Raw genomic sequence first — 24513 nt, 5'->3', positions numbered from 1 at the left:
ACCGACTGCACTCTACCTCTGGGCTATGTCCTGCCTACTAACAAAAGAATTTTACGTAAACTGATTGTGCCAAATACTGTGATGTGTGTTCTTACAAATAGCTCTGTACAACATGGACCGCAACATTTCTACATCTGTCGCCAGCTCCGCCAGTCGGAAATGGATAACCTGGTTGCTAAGCAACGGCTTTCCGAATGCTTGTCGCTGAGCGGTGTATTCTGCTGTTTGCTGAATTATCTTTTCCATCGGCATGAGAGCTACATGTATGGAGAGAAAACTACAAATTATTAAAGTTAAAAACCTGAATAACACAATATACTGTACATTGGTATTGATTTATTAAAACATTTATCAAACAAGTTGTGATATCGTTAAAATGAAGACATGAAATGTGGAAGTGAGTGAATGTACCAACTTATAGAAGTCTTACATCAGCAGCAATGTGTCACGTATCGCTATATATTTCATTCTGGTCTTGCTCAATTTGATTATGATGTACCATAATTTCATGTGTATAGCCAGTGGGCTATACATTTTAAAACATTGAAAATGTGGTGTTGAGACAAAATAAAAAACAAAAGCGTGGTATGTTAAAATTGACTGAACTGTTTATATTGATGAACACATAAACTGCAGTGGATATACACGTCTGTCACCACACACACATTAATCGGCCATTGCATAGTACCAAACCGTCTTGCTCGTTTTGCTCTGGTTTGTTTGGATAATACAGGTTTATTTACTTGCCACTATCTTACATATTGTTCATCCACTTCAAAAACACGTCCAGTCTCTCTATTTCCATGCTTTTCAGAATAAACTACAACTTTAAGTTTAAATTCTACCGTATAACATTTTCATTTCTTGCCACTTATTGGACTTTTAACCTAACGTTTAACCTAATAGAATGGGAACTATTTTAACATGCCCACATCCTTACGGTTCGGGCACAACCTAATAGATCACTAATGATACTAATTCAGTCTTAGCAATTATTCGGTGTGTGAGAGTTATGATGTATCACTATACAGTTTATTCGGTGTGTGAGAGTTATAGTTTAAACAATATTTATTGCCTTCAAAATGCGGTTTGGGATTGGCCAACAGGCAAGAGCCTATATTAAGGCCTCTCCCTACATTTATAAATACAAGTTTGATACATCAAGATGACAGAAATAGTATAATAATTTAAATAAATTCAAATTAGCTAAGATGAGAAGAATGGAAGAGAGAGAGAAGAAAGGAAAAATAAAAATAGATAGTTGATATGATATTATTTAGTCACAGTTGGGAAGGGAGAAGGAGGAATAATGAATGGTTACTTATCGAAATGTTTGCTATTAATTATAAAGTCTTGAACAGATTTAATAATAACACTATTTTCGTGGGTACTAAAATTTGGGTCACCAAATAATAAAGTCTTGCAATTAAGATTGTGATATTTTGACAGGTGAGTATTATGAATTACATTATATAGTGGACAATAACATAAAAAATGTTCTGCATCTTCAATAAGATGTCCACAAGTACAAAATGGACTGTTACTTACGTGTCTTGCAAATTTATGACCATTTAGATCGCTAGTTCCCAAGAGGAGTCGACTATGTAATAGTCAGTTCATGTGAGTTTTACTTAGGTAACTGGCAGTCAGTTCATGTGAGTTTTACTTAGGTAACTGGCAGTCAGTTCATGTGACTTTTACTTAGGTAACTGGCAGTCAGTTCACATGAGTTTTACTTAGGTAACTGGCAGTCAGTTCACGCGAGTTTTACTTAGGTAACTGGCAGTCAGTTCACGCGTGTTTTACTTAGGTAACTGGCAGTCAGTTCATGTGAGTTTTACTTAGGTAACTGGCAGTCAGTTCATGTGACTTTTACTTAGGTAACTGGCAGTCAGTTCACGCGAGTTTTACTTAGGTAACTGGCAGTCAGTTCATGTGAGTTTTACTTAGGTAACTGGCAGTCAGTTCACATGAGTTTTACTTAGGTAACTGGCAGTCAGTTCATGTGACTTTTACTTAGGTAACTGGCAGTCAGTTCATGTGACTTTTACTTAGGTAACTGGCAGTCAGTTCATGTGACTTTTACTTAGGTAACTGGCAGTCAGTTCACGCAAGTTTTACTTAGGTAACTGGCAGTCAGTTCATGTGAGTTTTACTTAGGTAACTGGCAGTCAGTTCATGCGAGTTTTACTTAGGTAACTGGCAGTCAGTTCATGTGAGTTTTACTTAGGTAACTGGCAGTCAGTTCATGTGAGTTTTACTTAGGTAACTGGCAGTCAGTTCACATGAGTTTTACTTAGGTAACTGGCAGTCAGTTCATGTGAGTTTTACTTAGGTAACTGGCAGTCAGTTCATGTGAGTTTTACTTAGGTAACTGGCAGTCAGTTCATGTGACTTTTACTTAGGTAACTGGCAGTCAGTTCACGCGAGTTTTACTTAGGTAACTGGCAGTCAGTTCATGTGAGTTTTACTTAGGTAACTGGCAGTCAGTTCACGCGAGTTTTACTTAGGTAACTGGCAGTCAGTTCACGCGTGTTTTACTTAGGTAACTGGCAGTCAGTTCACATGAGTTTTACTTAGGTAACTGGCAGTCAGTTCACGCAGTTTTACTTAGGTAACTGGCAGTCAGTTCACGCAAGTTTTACTTAGGTAACTGGCAGTCAGTTCATGTGAGTTTTACTTAGGTAACTGGCAGTCAGTTCATGTGACTTTTACTTAGGTAACTGGCAGTCAGTTCACGCAAGTTTTACTTAGGTAACTGGCAGTCAGTTCACGTGAGTTTTACTTAGGTAACTGGCAGTCAGTTCACGCGTGTTTTACTTAGGTAACTGGCAGTCAGTTCACGCGAGTTTTACTTAGGTAACAGGCAGTCAGTTCACGCGAGTTTTACTTAGGTAACTGGCAGTCAGTTCACGCGAGTTTTACTTAGGTAACTGGCAGTCAGTTCATGTGAGTTTTACTTAGTTAACTGGCAGTCAGTTCATGTGAGTTTTACTTAGTTAACTGGCAGTCAGTTCACATGAGTTTTACTTAGCTAACTGGCAGTCAGTTCACATGAGTTTTAATTAGGTAACTGGCAGTCAGTTCACCCGAGTTTTACTTAGGTAACTGGCAGTCAGTTCACGCGAGTTTTACTTAGGTAACTGGCAGTCAGTTCACGCGAGTTTTACTTAGGTAACTGGCAGTCAGTTCACGCGTGTTTTACTTAGGTAACTGGCAGTCAGTTCATGTGAGTTTTACTTAGGTAACTGGCAGTCAGTTCATGTGAGTTTTACTTAGGTAACTGGCAGTCAGTTCATGTGAGTTTTACTTAGGTAACTGGCAGTCAGTTCATGTGACTTTTACTTAGGTAACTGGCAGTCAGTTCACATGAGTTTTACTTAGGTAACTGGCAGTCAGTTCACGCGAGTTTTACTTAGGTAACTGGCAGTCAGTTCATGTGAGTTTTACTTAGGTAACTGGCAGTCAGTTCACGCGAGTTTTACTTAGGTAACTGGCAGTCAGTTCATGTGAGTTTTACTTAGGTAACTGGCAGTCAGTTCATGTGAGTTTTACTTAGGTAACTGGCAGTCAGTTCACGCGAGTTTTACTTAGGTAACTGGCAGTCAGTTCACATGAGTTTTACTTAGGTAACTGGCAGTCAGTTCATGTGAGTTTTACTTAGGTAACTGGCAGTCAGTTCACGCGAGTTTTACTTAGGTAACTGGCAGTCAGTTCACGCGTGTTTTACTTAGGTAACTGGCAGTCAGTTCATGTGAGTTTTACTTAGGTAACTGGCAGTCAGTTCATGTGAGTTTTACTTAGGTAACTGGCAGTCAGTTCACGCGAGTTTTACTTAGGTAACTGGCAGTCAGTTCACGCGAGTTTTACTTAGGTAACTGGCAGTCAGTTCACGCGAGTTTTACTTAGGTAACTGGCAGTCAGTTCACGCGAGTTTTACTTAGGTAACTGGCAGTCAGTTCACGCGAGTTTTACTTAGGTAACTGGCAGTCAGTTCATGTGAGTTTTACTTAGGTAACTGGCAGTCAGTTCACGCGTGTTTTACTTAGGTAACTGGCAGTCAGTTCACGCGAGTTTTACTTAGGTAACTGGCAGTCAGTTCTTAGACGCGAGTTTTACTTAGGTAACTGGCAGTCAGTTCACGCTGGCAGTTTTTCACTTAGGTAACTGGCAGTCAGTTCACGCGAGTTTTACTTAGGTAACTGGCAGTCAGTTCACGCGAGTTTTACTTAGGTAACTGGCAGTCAGTTCATGTGACTTTTACTTAGGTAACTGGCAGTCAGTTCACGTGAGTTTTACTTAGGTAACTGGCAGTCAGTTCATGTGAGTTTTACTTAGGTAACTGGCAGTCAGTTCATGTGAGTTTTACTTAGGTAACTGGCAGTCAGTTCATGTGACTTAGGTAACTGGCAGTCAGTTCACGCGAGTTTTACTTAGGTAACTGGCAGTCAGTTCATGTGAGTTTTACTTAGGTAACTGGCAGTCAGTTCATGTGACTTTTACTTAGGTAACTGGCAGTCAGTTCACGCGAGTTTTACTTAGGTAACTGGCAGTCAGTTCATGTGAGTTTTACTTAGGTAACTGGCAGTCAGTTCACGCGAGTTTTACTTAGGTAACTGGCAGTCAGTTCACGCGAGTTTTACTTAGGTAACTGGCAGTCAGTTCATGTGAGTTTTACTTAGGTAACTGGCAGTCAGTTCATGTGACTTTTACTTAGGTAACTGGCAGTCAGTTCACGCGAGTTTTACTTAGGTAACTGGCAGTCAGTTCATGTGAGTTTTACTTAGGTAACTGGCAGTCAGTTCACGCGAGTTTTACTTAGGTAACTGGCAGTCAGTTCACGCGTGTTTTACTTAGGTAACTGGCAGTCAGTTCACGCGAGTTTTACTTAGGTAACTGGCAGTCAGTTCATGTGAGTTTTACTTAGGTAACTGGCAGTCAGTTCACGCGAGTTTTACTTAGGTAACTGGCAGTCAGTTCACGTGAGTTTTACTTAGGTAACTGGCAGTCAGTTCATGTGAGTTTTACTTAGGTAACTGGCAGTCAGTTCACGCAAGTTTTACTTAGGTAACTGGCAGTCAGTTCACGCGAGTTTTACTTAGGTAACTGGCAGTCAGTTCACGCGAGTTTTACTTAGGTAACTGGCAGTCAGTTCACGCGAGTTTTACTTAGGTAACTGGCAGTCAGTTCACGCGAGTTTTACTTAGGTAACTGGCAGTCAGTTCACGCGAGTTTTACTTAGGTAACTGGCAGTCAGTTCATGTGAGTTTTACTTAGGTAACTGGCAGTCAGTTCATGTGAGTTTTACTTAGTTAACTGGCAGTCAGTTCACATGAGTTTTACTTAGCTAACTGGCAGTCAGTTCACATGAGTTTTAATTAGGTAACTGGCAGTCAGTTCACCCGAGTTTTACTTAGGTAACTGGCAGTCAGTTCACGCGAGTTTTACTTAGGTAACTGGCAGTCAGTTCACGCGAGTTTTACTTAGGTAACTGGCAGTCAGTTCACGCGAGTTTTACTTAGGTAACTGGCAGTCAGTTCATGTGAGTTTTACTTAGGTAACTGGCAGTCAGTTCATGTGAGTTTTACTTAGGTAACTGGCAGTCAGTTCATGTGAGTTTTACTTAGGTAACTGGCAGTCAGTTCACGCGAGTTTTACTTAGGTAACTGGCAGTCAGTTCACGTGAGTTTTACTTAGGTAACTGGCAGTCAGTTCATAGTTTTACTTAGGTAACTGGCAGTCAGTTCATGTGAGTTTTACTTAGGTAACTGGCAGTCAGTTCACGCGAGTTTTACTTAGGTAACTGGCAGTCAGTTCACGCGAGTTTTACTTAGGTAACTGGCAGTCAGTTCACGCGAGTTTTACTTAGGTAACTGGCAGTCAGTTCACGCGAGTTTTACTTAGGTAACTGGCAGTCAGTTCACGCGAGTTTTACTTAGGTAACTGGCAGTCAGTTCATGTGGCAGTCAGTTCACGCGAGTTTTACTTAGGTAACTGGCAGTCAGTTCACGCGGCAGTTTTACTTAGGTAACTGGCAGTCAGTTCACGCGAGTTTTACTTAGGTAACTGGCAGTCAGTTCACGCGAGTTTTACTTAGGTAACTGGCAGTCAGTCAGTTCATGTGAGTTTTACTTAGGTAACTGGCAGTCAGTTCATGTGAGTTTTACTTAGGTAACTGGCAGTCAGTTCACGCGTGTTTTACTTAGGTAACTGGCAGTCAGTTCACGTGAGTTTTACTTAGGTAACTGGCAGTCAGTTCACGCGAGTTTTACTTAGGTAACTGGCAGTCAGTTCACGCGAGTTTTACTTAGGTAACTGGCAGTCAGTTCACGCGAGTTTTACTTAGGTAACTGGCAGTCAGTTCATGTGAGTTTTACTTAGGTAACTGGCAGTCAGTTCACGCGAGTTTTACTTAGGTAACTGGCAGTCAGTTCATGTGAGTTTTACTTAGGTAACTGGCAGTCAGTTCACGCGAGTTTTACTTAGGTAACTGGCAGTCAGTTCACGCGAGTTTTACTTAGGTAACTGGCAGTCAGTTCATGTGAGTTTTACTTAGGTAACTGGCAGTCAGTTCATGTGAGTTTTACTTAGGTAACTGGCAGTCAGTTCACGCAGTCAGTTCACGCGAGTTTTACTTAGGTAACTGGCAGTCAGTTCACGCGAGTTTTACTTAGGTAACTGGCAGTCAGTTCACGCGAGTTTTACTTAGGTAACTGGCAGTCAGTTCACGCGAGTTTTACTTAGGTAACTGGCAGTCAGTTCACGCGAGTTTTACTTAGGTAACTGGCAGTCAGTTCACGCGAGTTTTACTTAGGTAACTGGCAGTCAGTTCACGCGAGTTTTACTTAGGTAACTGGCAGTCAGTTCACGCGAGTTTTACTTAGGTAACTGGCAGTCAGTTCACGCGAGTTTTACTTAGGTAACTGGCAGTCAGTTCACGCGAGTTTTACTTAGGTAACTGGCAGTCAGTTCACGCGAGTTTTACTTAGGTAACTGGCAGTCAGTTCACGCGAGTTTTACTTAGGTAACTGGCAGTCAGTTCATGTGAGTTTTACTTAGGTAACTGGCAGTCAGTTCACATGAGTTTTACTTAGGTAACTGGCAGTCAGTTCACGCGAGTTTTACTTAGGTAACTGGCAGTCAGTTCATGTGACTTTTACTTAGGTAACTGGCAGTCAGTTCACGCGAGTTTTACTTAGGTAACTGGCAGTCAGTTCATGTGAGTTTTACTTAGGTAACTGGCAGTCAGTTCACGCGAGTTTTACTTAGGTAACTGGCAGTCAGTTCACGCGTGTTTTACTTAGGTAACTGGCAGTCAGTTCACTCGTGTTTTACTTAGGTAACTGGCAGTCAGTTCATGTGAGTTTTACTTAGGTAACTGGCAGTCAGTTCATGTGAGTTTTACTTAGGTAACTGGCAGTCAGTTCACGCGAGTTTTACTTAGGTAACTGGCAGTCAGTTCACGCGAGTTTTACTTAGGTAACTGGCAGTCAGTTCACGCGAGTTTTACTTAGGTAACTGGCAGTCAGTTCACGCGAGTTTTACTTAGGTAACTGGCAGTCAGTTCACGCGAGTTTTACTTAGGTAACTGGCAGTCAGTTCACGCGAGTTTTACTTAGGTAACTGGCAGTCAGTTCATGTGAGTTTTACTTAGGTAACTGGCAGTCAGTTCATGTGAGTTTTACTTAGGTAACTGGCAGTCAGTTCATGTGAGTTTTACTTAGGTAACTGGCAGTCAGTTCACATGAGTTTTACTTAGGTAACTGGCAGTCAGTTCATGTGACTTTTACTTAGGTAACTGGCAGTCAGTTCACGCGAGTTTTACTTAGGTAACTGGCAGTCAGTTCACGCGTGTTTTACTTAGGTAACTGGCAGTCAGTTCATGTGAGTTTTACTTAGGTAACTGGCAGTCAGTTCACATGAGTTTTACTTAGGTAACTGGCAGTCAGTTCATGTGAGTTTTACTTAGGTAACTGGCAGTCAGTTCATGTGACTTTTACTTAGGTAACTGGCAGTCAGTTCACGCGTGTTTTACTTAGGTAACTGGCAGTCAGTTCATGTGAGTTTTACTTAGGTAACTGGCAGTCAGTTCACGCGAGTTTTACTTAGGTAACTGGCAGTCAGTTCATGTGAGTTTTACTTAGGTAACTGGCAGTCAGTTCATGTGAGTTTTACTTAGGTAACTGGCAGTCAGTTCATGTGAGTTTTACTTAGGTAACTGGCAGTCAGTTCACATGAGTTTTACTTAGGTAACTGGCAGTCAGTTCACATGAGTTTTACTTAGGTAACTGGCAGTCAGTTCATGTGACTTTTACTTAGGTAACTGGCAGTCAGTTCACGCGAGTTTTACTTAGGTAACTGGCAGTCAGTTCACGCGAGTTTTACTTAGGTAACTGGCAGTCAGTTCACGCGAGTTTTACTTAGGTAACTGGCAGTCAGTTCACGCGAGTTTTACTTAGGTAACTGGCAGTCAGTTCACGCGAGTTTTACTTAGGTAACTGGCAGTCAGTTCACATGAGTTTTACTTAGGTAACTGGCAGTCAGTTCACGCGAGTTTTACTTAGGTAACTGGCAGTCAGTTCATGTGACTTTTACTTAGGTAACTGGCAGTCAGTTCACGCGAGTTTTACTTAGGTAACTGGCAGTCAGTTCACGGTAACTGGCAGTCAGTTTGTTTTACTTAGGTAACTGGCAGTCAGTTCACGCGTGTTTTACTTAGGTAACTGGCAGTCAGTTCACGCGTGTTTTACTTAGGTAACTGGCAGTCAGTTCACATGAGTTTTACTTAGGTAACTGGCAGTCAGTTCATGTGACTTTTACTTAGGTAACTGGCAGTCAGTTCACGCGAGTTTTACTTAGGTAACTGGCAGTCAGTTCACGCGTGTTTTACTTAGGTAACTGGCAGTCAGTTCACGTGAGTTTTACTTAGGTAACTGGCAGTCAGTTCACGCGATTTTACTTTAACTGGCAGTCAGTTCACGCGACTTAGGTAACTGGCAGTCAGTTCACGCGTGTTTTACTTAGGTAACTGGCAGTCAGTTCATGTGAGTTTTACTTAGGTAACTGGCAGTCAGTTCACGCGAGTTTTACTTAGGTAACTGGCAGTCAGTTCATGTGAGTTTTACTTAGGTAACTGGCAGTCAGTTCATGTGACTTTTACTTAGGTAACTGGCAGTCAGTTCACGCGTGTTTTACTTAGGTAACTGGCAGTCAGTTCACGCGAGTTTTACTTAGGTAACTGGCAGTCAGTTCATGTGAGTTTTACTTAGGTAACTGGCAGTCAGTTCATGTGACTTTTACTTAGGTAACTGGCAGTCAGTTCACGCGTGTTTTACTTAGGTAACTGGCAGTCAGTTCATGTGAGTTTTACTTAGGTAACTGGCAGTCAGTTCACGCGAGTTTTACTTAGGTAACTGGCAGTCAGTTCATGTGACTTTTACTTAGGTAACTGGCAGTCAGTTCACGCGTGTTTTACTTAGGTAACTGGCAGTCAGTTCATGCGAGTTTTACTTAGGTAACTGGCAGTCAGTTCACGCGTGTTTTACTTTTAAATTTTTCGGTTACGTGAACATAGTTCTTGTAACCGATGAGTTAGGCCTACTTAATCCTAAAACACTTGAACTACGGTTCTGTCCTACATTGTTGGTTAAAATGTATTTAAACACAAACAGATTTTCTCTTTCATTACTGATACATGTATATGGTAATTTAAATTTTAGAATGCAATTGTTGACTACTTAACCGATTGGCGGTTCTCGTCATTTGAAAGTTGCGCAACCGACACTCAAACAGAACATGGTTCTCGTAAAATATTGTGCCCTGCTCTTGGGAATTAGTTGGAATTTCATCATCAATCAAATCGGTTATCACCAACTGATCAACGTTTAATGACACAATTGGTTAGAATTATATGAACATAAGGAGGATTTAAATTATAAGGTCCATGTACCTAGTTTTGCTTTCACCGAGTTAGACCTAATAAATCACAAATTGTACCTTCAGTAACTATTTAATACAATTTTTCTTTATGTACACAGGAAAACAAACCCCAACCTCAACATATTTACATCAATTCCATCATCCAGCCAGTGCACCACGACTGGTACATCAAAGGCCGTGGTATGTGATATCCTGTCTATGGGATGGTGCATATAAAAGATCCCTTGCTACCAATTGAAAAGAGTGAAGTGGCGACAGCGGGTTTCCTCCTTCAATATCTGTGTGGTCCTTAACAATATGTCTGATGCCATATAACCGTAAATAAAATGTGTTGAGTGCGTCGTTAAATAAAACATTTCCTTCCTTCAATTCCATCATGTAAAGTGGAGGAAATAATTGCGGGCATGGAACTCTCATTTTCGTGCCCCTATTCCACAGGTTTCAGACATCTCTGGCATGGTCAGTGACCTGAACTGGGACAGAAGGAACAATTGCAAAAAACATTTTCCCACACAATCGATTATGGATTTTTATAATCAATCATCACATTGGTGGAGCCAAACCGATCAATTTACGATTATATTTGATCATTGGGACATCACTACTATAAATGTACCTGCAGCGGTTCCCCACAGCCTCTCTTCCTGAAACTGTAACATCTGATAGACAAAGCCCATCCCTTCCTCCCCGATGATGTGACTTTGGGGAACCCGGACATTGTCAAAGAAAATCTGTGCAGTGTCGGAACACCACATACCAAGTTTGTCTATCTTCTTTGCTATTGTGATACCTGAAATGATGAGAATGAATGAATAAGTACATGTGTGGAGGAATGAATGAAAATCACTGCAGTATTGGAACACCTCATACCAAGTTTGTCTATCATCTTTGCTATTGTGATACCTGGAATGAGAAGAAGGAAAGAATTTATAAGTAAAGGTGTGGAGGAATGAATGAAAATCTCTGATCCTCATACCAAGTTTATCTATCTTCTTGTTTATTACAGGAGAAGGAATGAATAAGTAAAGGTGTGGAGGAACGAATGAAAATCTCTGATCCTCATACCAAGTTTATCTTCTTATTACAATACCAGGGAAGATAAGAGAAGGAAAGAATAAGTAACGGTGTGGAGGTATGAATGAAAATCTGTGCGGTGAGTCGGAACACCACATATCAAGTTTGTCTATCTTCTTGGCTATTGTAATGCCTGGAACGATGAGAGAATGAATGAATAAGTAAAGGTGTGGAGAAATGAATGAAAATATGTACTGTGTTGGAATCCTCATATCAAGATTATATATCATGGCTATCTGAAATGTGGAAAGGCAAGATAATGAATGAATAAGTGAATGGGTAATTGAATGAATGAATGAATGAATGAGTGAGTAAATGAATGAATGGATGAATCTGCAGTGTCTAGTCTCTTCATACTAAGCTTATTCATTTTTTTGGCTATCATGATGTCTGGAAAGACAAGAGAAAAAATGGATAAGTAAATAAATGAATGAATGAATGAATGAATGAATAAATGAATGAATGAATGAATGAATGGATAAATGAATGACAATCAGCACTGTGTAAAACCTCCCTATACCAAGCTTATCTATTTTGGCTATCATATATCTGGAAAGGCATAATAGTGAATGAATAAGTGAATGCGTGGAGAAATGAATGGATGGATGGATGGATAACGAAATTACCTTCGTATACCCAGCTTACCATATTTATCTTCTTGGCAATTGTGATGCCTAGAAAGACATGCAAATAAATACATATGTGAATAGATGAATAAATGTATGGATGGATGGATGGATGGATGGACAAATAAACAAATAGATGGATGAATGGATGGATGGACAAATAAACAAATCAATGGATGATAGATGAATTTAGGAATGGATGAATAAATAAATCCATATCATTATGAACAAATATCGTTAACTGAATCTGTGAATAAATGAATAGATAAATGGATAGGTGAATGAAAGAATGAAAGAATGGATGAAAATATAAATGAATGCTGATGCAGATCCCACATTTTTTGCAGCAGGGGTTTTGTTTAACGACACCACTAGAGTACACTGATTTAGTTTAATATCAGATATTGGATGTCAAACACTTGGTAATTCTGACTTGCAGTCATCAAGGGGAAACTTTATATGCACCATCCAACAGACAGGATAGCAAATACCACAGCCTTTGATGTACCAGTCATGTTGCATTGGCTGGAATGGGAAATAACCCAATGTGCCCACCAACTGGGATCGATCCCAGACCAACCACACACCAGGCAAGTGTTTTACCACTGGGCTACATCCCGCTCCGGGTCTACATGCAAGTACTTAAACGTAAGATGTATATTAGCAGTGAATTCACTTTATAATTTACAATCCCCCCCCCCCCCCCCCCCCCCCCCCCCGTGAACAGGAGGATTCAGCTGTCTTTGACCCCTCTGGATCCATGCCAGGAATGTGTGAATAAATAGATAGATGGATGGATGGATGAACTGACAAATAAATTAACAATAGAGAATGAATGAGTGGAAATATATAAAAGTGTTCTAATTGGGATTACAGTGTGACAGATAATGATTTGAACTGCAAACAAGCATTCTGAGAGAACTGCTAAAGCAATACATGTCCGTGACTGGGCCTATCTCAAGGGCCATAACTCTATGAGAAATGGGTAAATTGCCATGGAAGTCAAACTTGATCTTTAACAGTACATGGTAAAGCTATACACAAAATTTCAACTCAATATTTTGAGGCATTCCAAAAGAAAGTCTGGAAAACTGATTTTTGTATCTCTTAAGTTCAAGGGCCATACATGTAACTCTGTGAAAAATAGTTAAATTGCCATGGAAGTCAAACTCGATTTTTAATAGTACATGATAAAGCTATACACAAAATTTCAGCTCAATATCTCAAGGCATTTTGAAAACAACATCTGGAAAGCTATATGTGGGACAGACAGATGGACAGACAGACGAAAGGATGGATATGAAATCTAAAAGTCCCCTTTGGTTGGACCGGTATGGGACTAATAAGAAAGCTATATGTGGGACAGACAGATGGACAGACAGACGAAAGGATGGATATGAAATCTAAAAGTCCCCTTTGGTGGGACCGGTATGGGACTAATAAGAAAGAATGAAAGAATGGAACATACTATGTGAAGGTGTTCTAATTGAGAGAAAACTGTGACAGAAAAATTATTGTAACATAAAATTAAGACTGAAAAGAATTCAAATAAAAAGACAGAGGCACGAACAGACAGAATGATGAAGGATGAAGATGAAACCTATGGTCCTCTCTGGTTGGATGGGTAGGGAACTAATAAAAAGGAAGGAAGGAAATGGTTTATTTAACGACACACTCAACATATTTTATTTACGGTTATGGGTCATTCTACAGAAATAGTCACTTTTCAAAATACAAATTCAAGATAAAATAATTAAAAGATATAAATTTTTGTTGTTAACTTTTGGAAACTAGATGAACAAAGAAACATAAAATTATATCTGGCCACGCAGAACTGTAATCAACCTGCACGTGCAGACACATGTTACTCTATGAACAAGCTAGCTCATTATGTCACTGGTGTTACTGGACAAGTGGGACAGGTCAGCTGTGTGATCCAATTGGTTTATAGTGATCAAGAGAACATGGATGTGTTATTTGGGTGTCTGTTATAACATATATGGAATAACTGTAGAATTAAAAACTATCCAAGGGTGTAATTCTACATTTCCACACAGATATTCTGTATGTGACTTAAATTATACACTGTGGCAGTTTTAATTATTTAAAACTATGGAGTCCTTCAAAATAAATTTCATCAAAGTCATAAAGGTAGAAGGTATGCTTTCCTAAATAAACAATTTAAATTTAAAAAAATAGGCTAAAGTTTCCTGAGAAATGACAGCTAAAATATTCTTGCGTAACACCAATGACAATGTGAACACCAAGACTGTATTCTTGAAACACTATTATTCTTGAGAATATCACTACTTTTTTTTCTATTAAAGGCCTATTAGAATAATTGTGTGTTTCGGTATTGATAAGATACAGCCGGTCTAAATTAAGACACAGAATTTTGATTTTGTTTAAATATTAAATTAAAGATTTATTCATTCATTAAAGGAGACCGGACACCAAACCATACAAGTATATGGCGTGATGAATTGTTTGCCGTCATAAACCACAACACGCAACAACCGCACTCCCCTTATTGACTAAGTTAAGCGTGCCAGTCTTGGTTGTTGTTGGCTTTTGCCGGAAACTGTCGATAATTGATGAACTAGACCCGTGACGTCATCGATGAGAGGAAAACTGAAGAAACTACCAAGCAGCATGGTCGAACTTAGCGATTCGAGTGACATAGAATTGTGTCCAGCTTGTGCTAATGGCATCAAACCGTATCAGTTTGAACCACTGTTCCGAGACTTTGTCCCTAATCCTGGAAATGTTGTCTTAAACGAAAATTCGGATGAATCAACTGCCGACGAAGACGAGGAAGCCACACGGTCATAGACTAGCATACAAACATTTTTTTAAACATATTTTTTATGACATTTTTGATGTAAACTGAAGCAAATGGACCTAATTAGAAGAAAACCACACAAAATGTAATAATATTTCATCATAAATCTTGTTCAGCATAGATGTAAATATGACACGTCAGTGGATATTCCAGAGGCCAATTTAGCAAATTTGCAAAAAGCGTTCCTTCCTCACCAAAGGAAGATATAATAATTTAACAAAAATCTTTGTTCTTTTAAATAGTTACCCTCCAAGTTTTAATGTGTTTGGTTAAACCGTGTATTTTTAATTATTAAAAAAATGTGTTACCAGTCTGCCGAAACTGTCCACAGCCGGGTACAGAAACACAGAAATGTTGGAAAATATACTGTTGCCACATACTGACAATCACTTTACAACTAACATGTCTTATCGACAATATTATTATGTAGTCTTTGCATTTATTAATATAAAAAACAACAGGCCCGTAGGAACTGGGGAGGGGCGGGCCTAGGGGCTTGTTCTCCATCACACACTCTAGGATGAAAATGTATGTTTTAAATTTTCACTACTTTGCATAAATAAAGATATAAAGATAAAAAAATCTAGTTTGTATCCTTCACTAGAGACTGTACCCCCCCCCACCCCCCCCCCCCCCCCCCACACACACACACACTTCAAATATCGTTCCTACAGACCTATACACATGTAGATAATATGTAGAGGGTGAAGTTAGGAACCAGTTCCTTTTATCTTTAAGATTTTGTAATCATGATTTCAAACCAACTGTTTCAGGTAGTTTGCTCCACATACTGACATAAAACACATTTGTTATATATTGGAATAAAATAAAAATAATTACAATATATCCAGTGTTATTGTCTTTAATCATTCATGGAGGAAGAAGAAAGTCCTGATGAAAATATATTACAGGTAAATTATATTACAGGTAAAAAAAAATAATATATGATGCTTATTCCATATGGTAACTATTGTTAATTTTGCTTTAAATTGCTAGATGCCAAAAGTGATTAATTATATTATTTTATGGTAACAGTCGAAAATTAGACGACCAATTGTTTCAACCTCTGCCAAAGGTACCAGGTTTTCTGCCAGAAAATAATTTGATGGTACATAATAAAATAATAAAACAGGCCTGTAGGAACTGGGGGGGGGGGGGGGGGGGGGGGGGGGGGGGGGGGGGGGGGGGGGGTGCACCCCCCACTTGTGAGCTTTTCTTTATCACATTATTTTTTGCCATTGTAACCAAAATCTGATGTAGAGTTTATACCCCATCCGTCAGTGCGCCCCCCCCCCCCCCCCCCCCCCCCCCCCCTCGTTCCTACGGGCCTGTAAAAACTAAATATATTCAAAGCAGTATATTGGGTGGTTATAGGTTTGAAATGTTTTTTTATTGAACATTTTATTTCATGCACTTTTATAAATTTTAAACAGCAATTATGTTACTATAATCTATCGAAAAAATAAAACATTATATACACATTAATTTCTGAGATTTTTTAGTACATACATATAAGTTTACCCTCCGCACCCTCTGGCAGAAACCCTGGGTAGGTATTAAAATAATTATTTGGTGTAGAGTATTTTTAATATGACATACAGAAAGCATTGAAAAGTACAATTTTATTATGCTTTAATAATCGACATTAGCTTTAAAATTATTTAACCATCATTCAATCTGGCCAGAGTACATATGTTGTTCCTGCCAAAGTGTTAGCATTTTAATTTTAATGACAATATACTGAACTGACGATAAACATTGTTAACTAACGAAATAATTCATGTTTTGAAGGTGTTTTGTTATGAGGTTAACAAACCAACTAGATCAAGAGACGTTAGTATGGAGTCATTATGGGCTGTTGGTGAAAATTAATTTGGTAATTATAGGTAAATAAATGTGAAGTTTAAATATTCGTATGTGAACAAATTGCAATACCTTTATTTAATGTATATCTTAAGTACATACTTGTTTTAATTTTCACATTGTAAATGTACCATAACCTGCTGTATTTAGTTGGTGTAAAGCCCGTTCGACGACAATAATGCGTCCATGTTTTAAAACAACTTTCGGGTTTTTTTTAAAATCGAAACCATGATGTTGGACGTTTCTTGGGATGCATTGCTGTTACTGTTGCAGTTAAACACTGCGCAGTTAACCATCATATAATTACGTCGAAAGTATATAATAACACTAATTATCTTGGAAATTAAATTTCCGATAAACCTGGAGACAAAAGAAAAAAAAAAAGACGACTAAAAGGCACAACCAAATAATCAACACGTGTACCGGTATTGCTTGGTAACTCTCACCGATGACGTATTGCCTCGCTTTCATTCAGATCTATGCATAATCCCGCCCACTTCTGTTTTTACCCCAAACCTAAGACGCGCAGCTGACCGGTGCCTTGCGTTAGAGTAATGCGGTCTTTGACGCTAACTTAATCCATTACACACTACATGTCTTTTGGTGTCCGGTCTCCTTTAATTTACGTAGTTATTTCCGCGCTTATATTAAGGCTCAAAATCTATTTTACTATATACTTGTATTCCCAATAATGAGTAAAACGGTGAAAACTTGGAGTGTTTTCTCTTTTATAGATACATTTCCTGTCCTCAACAAGTGCACCCCCCCCCCCCCCCCTCCCCCCACGCGAGTGGTCTGGTCCAAACATCCCAACAGCCAATGGGATGGCCTAAAATTCTTCACTGTATGCTCCCTGTAGTTCCGGTCATGTGACTTCAACTTCCTTCTTTTCCATGAGTGCATCAACGGAGATCAGAAAGCTGGGAGGCTCGGGCGGGAATAAATCCTTGAGGACAAGTAATGTATTTATAAAAGAGAAAACACTCCAAGTTTTCGCCATTTCTTTTCACATTACCTGTCCTCAACAAGTGCAGCATTCAACAGATGGCAACGGGTAATGAGATCCGCAGATGCACAAGTGCTCTCCCCAAGACCGGATGGAGTCTGACAAGTGGAAGAATTAGCCCAATCATGGTAAGCCCTCCTCCTAGGGATGCCCGTCACAAACCCATGCAGGTGATGTTAGTAACAACAACCAGAAAAGGCGGCATCCGTCAGCAGTGGCATGTACGGCTCCCCGAAATACATGGAACTGGAAACGTGAAGCCACATCTCAAGTTGATTCTGACAAGGTGGGAAGACATACCACCAGGGATGCAGGTGTTAGGTAACCTCCCAACGTATTGGAGTGGTTTTAGTAAAAAACACAAGCAACAACATAGTATGGGTGCATCCGTCAGAACACTGAACTAAACAAATCCCTGAATGTTTTCTGGCTAGTACACCAAAGAAGTGTTAGTTCAGTTAGGAAACATATGGCCAAGTGCAGTGCAAGGCAAATGTTATCCAGACAAAAGTTCCAGCACCAGTGCATGTTAAAGGTGCAAAGAACAAAAGTCTTAGCAAGTCCTCACCTGTTGAGTCGATAAACATCTCGGTGTGCAGTCTATAAGTCAACAGTAGGTCAGTGACGATATGGATGGCTAGTAGCCACCAAAGTCTGTGCAGCCACCACAGGTCCCAGATGACAGAAGCCCTCAACATCCTCGGCAGAGACACCTCGCAAGTAGTAGCTATCGAAGATGGAGTCCGTCGCCCAGAACAACCAGAAAGTATGTGCTGAATAGATGTGTTGCAGTGCAGGGACATGGTGATGGCCAGGGAAACCTTCCTTCTGGTATGCAGACAGGATCGTAGACCGGATCCAAGAAGAGACCGTATTATTGGTAATGTCTTCCAGGTGACTTTGGTGACAGGAGAGGAACAACCTCGAACAGCATGGATGGAACGAGTGAGTCCTCTCTATGTAATAATGCAAAGCTCTCACCGGACATAAAGACAAATCTTCCATATCGTCCAGACCCACAATGGATGACAAGGCGTGTACCACGTAGGAATGAGAAGCTCAATCAGGCAGCTGATTCTTGGCCACAAAGTTCATAAGGAGCTTCAAGGGAACAGAATTTCAGTCACGGTGAAACCGGATCAGGTCCACATCTAAGGCAAGAAGACAGTCTTCCGTGTTAATGCTTCCCGGGATGACTCTTCTATAGGTTCATTATGGTGCCGACATCAAGGACCGCAAAACCAGATTCAAGTCCCACTTCAGTGGACGAAAGCGATGGACTTGATCTTTCAGCTTACGTCCCTTGATCATCTTGTGTTATCTCAAAGATGGTAGACAGCTTCGTAGTAGTGGCTGGATCACGAACTGCAGCAATCATAGACACATACCCTGCAATGGTCGACCCCTTGAGCTTCAAAGACGTACGAAAATACATCATGAAGTCTGCAAGTCGAGGCATCGGAATAGACTGAGGTCGTAGTTTCTGCCAGATGCACCATCGGTGTAAGCACATCCATCGGACATTATATGCAACAGTAGTAGAAGAGTGATGAGCCATCAAAATTGCTGCAGAAGTCTTGTAAGAAAACCCCTTCTTCTTCAAGCCTTTGGTGATAATGTCCACGCGTGTAGTCGGAATAAGTGAGGCTGCGGATGGTGTAACTGTGATGTGGGATGCCACAGCAGATGATCCCAATCTGGCAGAAGTAGAGGATGTGGGTCGGTGAGCCCGATGAGGTCTGAAAACCACATTCTTGTTGGCCACATTGGTGCAATCAAAAGACGGCAATGGAATTGCTGGAATCTCTGCAACACTTTGACCAAGGCATCTAGATCTATAGCGTCTGGATCCGGGACTGGTGACACAGACTCGAAGCTGATGGTTGAATCATGTGACAAACAAATCAATGTCTGGAGTCCACAGTCAGTTGCAAACCCATCGAAAAATCTCCGGATGTAGCATCCATTCAGTTGACTTCGGAGCTGACGGACGGGAGAAACTGTCGGCCAGGACATTGGATACCCCCGGAATGTGTCGAGCATGGATCTGCAGTGGAATGCTGTCCACCAGGTCGTACACGTGGAACGTCATCTGCAGAAAACTGCTGATGTGTGTACCGCCTTGTCGATTGATGTAAGCCACCACGGAAACACTGTCGGTGGCTACCATCAGGGACACTCCAATCAACCTCGAATGCCAGTGGAGGATTATATTGTAAACAGCGAAATCTCCAGAAGATTGATGTGTAGATCGACTTCTTCTGGAGACCACAGCCCGAACAGTATCTGGTCGCTGAGATGAGCTCCCCAACCTTCTAAAGACACATCTGCGAAGAGATGGCAAGTCGCTTGGAAGGGCCGCAAGGAGAGACTGTCTAAGATGTTCGATCGGCATTGCCATCAATGAAGACTGGGCTGTAGATCGACTGGCAGACGAAGCTTCAAGTGTGGAGTGTTGTACCGAATAGAAGGAACACCTTAATTCAGCACAACTGGAGTCGACCTCCGAGTGTCAAGTCATGCGCCGACATCAAGAGACCCAAAAGACTCTGCCACTCTTGGAAAGACATCTGAGACGCCAATGCTATGATGATCAATAACTATCTTCATTCCAACGATCAACTGAGACCTGAACAAGGCCGAAATCTGGTCGCAGATGGGCTCCGAAGATCTGCAAGTCATGCGGTGGAGACATGGGAGATGACAAAGCCCTGGTGATCATCAACTGAATCATCGCCCATCAGTCGAGAAGAACCTGAACAAGACCCAAATCCCAATCGAGATGCTGGAGAAACTGCATAAGGAAGACATCTGGCAATGACACTACATGAAACAGTAGTATACAGTAAAACAGGAATAATAACATTTCCGGCATGCACCGTTCAACATTTTCAATTTTTAAAAACAACTACACGATAAAATATATATTTCTGAACTACATGTATGCCCAGTGGAAGAATATTTTTTTAAAAGGAAAAAAATCAGTTTGTCCAGCGTTCCGGTCCGGTCCACGTTTTACCAACACCCATTGCTAAAACGCGGATGTCATTACAGATAGGCATTATATTATGTTCATACCAGTGAATAGATTGTAAAATATCAATTTTCTAAGGAATTGATTCATAATTAACAGAATCTATACAATTATTTACAATTGTTATGCATAGATTATTTGTCTACTTTTCACTACGGTTGAGTCACAAAAATGTAGCATACACATACATGTACCTTTTGCAGATCGAATATATAATAACTGAAAACAAATTCTAACAATAGGGGGCTTTAAAAGTCATAAACATTAAATGATTTGGCCTGGTTCATCTGGCACGTATGAGGTCATGTGACATGCACCAAATGTTAATCATCTTCCTCCATTTTAAGTCAAGTGGGCTTGATATCGGTAATTTTAAGGAATAAACAAAAATGACTCTTAGTCGGTTCAACAGGGAATGCTTTTTTTTTCATACTATGAAATTTACTACATGTTATTTATTTCTCAACCAATTGTTTTGTGAATTGGACACAAAAATAGTTATTATTTTTTTATTTCCAAACCAAACTGAAATTATTAACAAAAAACACTTTTGTAGAAGGATGGGACGGACTATAGTAAACTTAATGGTTTTAGGGGTTTGTAAAGTTTTGTATTTAGATACTTACTTGTCTGAACTTTATTGTTAATGGAAATCTTCACTAACTGTGAAGAAAAACCTCACAAATGAACATCAAGCAGACGACAACAAATCGGATGTTAATTGCGCGAACCAAGCATAACGCAGTTAGGGACGTTGAAGATATACTCTTTACATTCCAACAAAACATTTATTCTACCCAAAGTGCCATTATACAACTATGCAACTAAGTGAGGAAAACGGCATCTTATTATAATGCATTGTCATTGGTGTTACTAATGGTCATTGGTGTTACTCAGTACTTGGTAACATCAATGACAGGTAACACCAAAGACAAATAAGTGCATAATTAATTCATGCTCTCTAAAGAAACAGTTGAGAAAACTGAAAAAGTGCATGTTGTTGCAGACATACAATGTCTATAATAACATACAAAACATTTCTTAAAATTATTAACCATTACATAAATACGATTGCAACACCAATGACAGTGAATAAACATATTTTTATATTTTGACAACACATTCATGACATTTAAAGAAAACTATTCACAACTGTTCATATGTCTGCTCTTTTTGACAAATACATGTAAGTTTGATGGCCGATATCTACCGGTGGAATGTTTCATCCAGAGAGCATTTAGTTTCTTTTGGTTTTTTCATAAGTATATACAGTAACACCAATGACATAAAACTCCAGGGACAAGCTTACATGTATATTGCCCACCATCTTTTGAATACGGAAAATATTTACAAGATTCCTTCTTTGGGGAGTAAGTCAGCCATCAGTACATATTACATTAAAGGTATTCAGTGTTATGCCTTCTATTATATATTTTAACAGTGCATGTTATGTATAGTGTTATGCTAGGCCCAATGGGTCCACCAACGGGGATCGATCCTAGACCGACCATGCATCATGTGAATGCTTTACCACTAGGCTACATCTCGCCCCTAATGAAAAGGAATAAAATAAAAACCTGGAAGATTCATGGGCAGACAAATGAGTGATTTGTTTTGGTGAGCTTTCCCGTCCCCGGTGCTGGCGAGTAAACACATCCAGTCGGCCTGACATCCGTTCGTGATCCACATCTTCCCGCCATTGATGATGAGGTCATCGCCACTCTTCACTGCCTTAGTGTGAATGTCTACAAAATAAAGTTACAAAGAAAGAAATACATTATTTAATGACGTACTCAACAGGCACTCGGATTTTATGGAAATGATCGTTTCCGGTACAACATCAGTAGCGTGTCAGTAAAATAACAGAACCAAAATTTCGTTTCCCATGATTATTATATTGAGTACGACTATTCAACGAAAATAATATATATATATATATATATAATTATATTTTAAAAACAGTTTCTGATAGGTTACCATGATCACAAGGCACGGAACCGAAAAAGTGTTTTCCATGAAATTTTAAATCCTATGGCCTGCTAAAAACATTCATATTACAGAAGAAAAAAGGTGTTTTGTTTAACAACATCATTAGAGAGCATTGATTTATTAATCAAAGGCTATTGGGCTATTTCTCGTTCCAGCCAGTGCACCATGACTGGTATATCAAAGGCATTGTTCTGTGCTATTCTGTCTGTGGGATAGTGCATATAAAAGATCCCTTGCTGCTAATCGAAAAGAGTAGCCCATGAAGTGGCAACAGTAGGTTTCTCTCTCAATATCTATGTGGTCCTTAACCCTTAGTCTGATGCCATATAACGTAAATAAAATGTGTTGAGTGCGTCATTAAATAAAACATTTCCTTCCTTCCTTCCTACACTTACTAGCCACATCAGATCCAGCAGTAACCTCACTGACTCCCAGACACGCCACCAAATCACCGGCAATGGAGGGAGCCAGAAACTCCTCCTTCAGTTTGTCACTTCCAAATCTGAAAAATAAAAGACAACGTAACCCCGTTATTGGGACCATTAGGCTATTCTCATTCCAGCCATTTCACCACTACTGGTATATCAAAGGCTGTGGTATGTGATATCCTGTCTGTGGGATGGTGCATATAAAAGATCCTGGGGCAGGATGTAGCCCAGTGGTAAAGTACTCACCTGATGTGAATTGGGTCTAGGATTGATCCCCGTAGGTGGACCTATTTGGTTATTTCTCGTTCCAGCCAGTGCACCAAGACTAGTGTGCCACAGGCTGTGGTATGTGATATCCTGTCTGTGGGATGGTTCATATAAAATATCCCAGGGCGGGACATAACCCAGTGGTAAAGAGCTATTTCAATGTGCAATCGATCCCTGTTGGTGGGCCCATTAGGTTATTTCTCATTCCAACCATTGCACAACGACTGGCATATCAAAGGCTGTGGTATGTGCTATCCTGCCAGTGGGATGGTGCATATAAAAAAAAACTTTGGGGCGGAACATAGCCAAGTGGTAAAGCACACATCTGATGCATGGTTGGTCTGTGATTAATCCCCATCGGTGGGCCCATTGGGCTATTTCTCGTTCCAGTCAGTGTACCATGACTGGTATATCAACGGCTGTGGGATGTGCTATCCTGTCTGTGGGATGGTTCATATAAAAGATCTGTTTGCTACTATTGTAAACATGTATTTGGTTTTCTCTCTAATTGTCAGTATTGCCAAATGTTTTACATCCAATAAGTGACGATTACTGTAGATCCTGAAATTAATGCAAAAAATGTGAGATCGTGTTATTGGCATTAATAACATGACGCATTTATGTCTATGTTTTTGTCTATGTGCTCCATATACACATTACGTAAATGATTGCTAAAAACATATGCTTTGAGTTGATCTCACCAAAAACACCAGGGACTAAACAGGTTAATTAATGTCTACACAGACATGTTATGTTATTGAGTTGATCTCACCAAAAACACCAGGGACTAAACAGGTTAATTAATGTCTACACAGACATGTTATGTTATTGAGTTGATCTCACCAAAAACACCAGGGACTAAACAGGTTAATTAATGTCTACACAGACATGTTATGTTATTGAGTTGATCTCACCAAAAACACCAGGGACTAAACAGGTTAATTAATGTCTACACAGACATGTTATGTTATTGAGTTGATCTCACCAAAAACACCAGGGACTAAACAGGTTAATTAATGTCTACACAGACATGTTATGTTATTGAGTTGATCTCACCAAAAACACCAGGGACTAAACAGGTTAATTAATGTCTACACAGACATGTTATGTTATTGAGTTGATCTCACCAAAAACACCAGGGACTAAACAGGTTAATTAATGTCTACACAGACATGTTATGTTATTGAGTTGATCTCACCAAAAACACCAGGGACTAAACAGGTTAATTAATGTCTACACAGACATGTTATGTTATTGAGTTGATCTCACCAAAAACACCAGGGACTAAACAGGTTAATTAATGTCTACACAGACATGTTATGTTATTGAGTTGATCTCACCAAAAACACCAGGGACTAAACAGGTTAATTAATGTCTACACAGACATGTTATGTTATTGAGTTGATCTCACCAAAAACACCAGGGACTAAACAGGTTAATTAATG

At 39.8% G+C, this 24513-nt stretch overlaps 1 protein-coding gene across 2 annotated transcripts in view; it reads right to left on the bottom strand.

The window, feature by feature from the left end:
* The window catches only part of LOC121385590 (probable acyl-CoA dehydrogenase 6), a 43643-nt gene that overhangs the window by 12296 nt on the left and 6834 nt on the right, over positions 1–24513 (bottom strand). For both annotated transcript variants that reach the window (XM_041516328.1, XM_041516329.1), the window contains exons 4-7: positions 22769–22875; positions 21962–22129; positions 10556–10729; positions 96–257 (exon numbers count right to left, since the gene is read on the bottom strand). In XM_041516328.1, the coding sequence (XP_041372262.1) occupies positions 96–257; positions 10556–10729; positions 21962–22129; positions 22769–22875 (611 nt within the window). The remainder of the gene's footprint in view (positions 1–95; positions 258–10555; positions 10730–21961; positions 22130–22768; positions 22876–24513) is intronic.

This window comes from Gigantopelta aegis, chromosome 11, assembly GCF_016097555.1.
Source record: "Gigantopelta aegis isolate Gae_Host chromosome 11, Gae_host_genome, whole genome shotgun sequence".
Lineage (NCBI taxonomy): Eukaryota > Metazoa > Mollusca > Gastropoda > Neomphalida > Peltospiridae > Gigantopelta > Gigantopelta aegis.
This window is presented reverse-complemented; position numbering and strand designations above follow the sequence as displayed.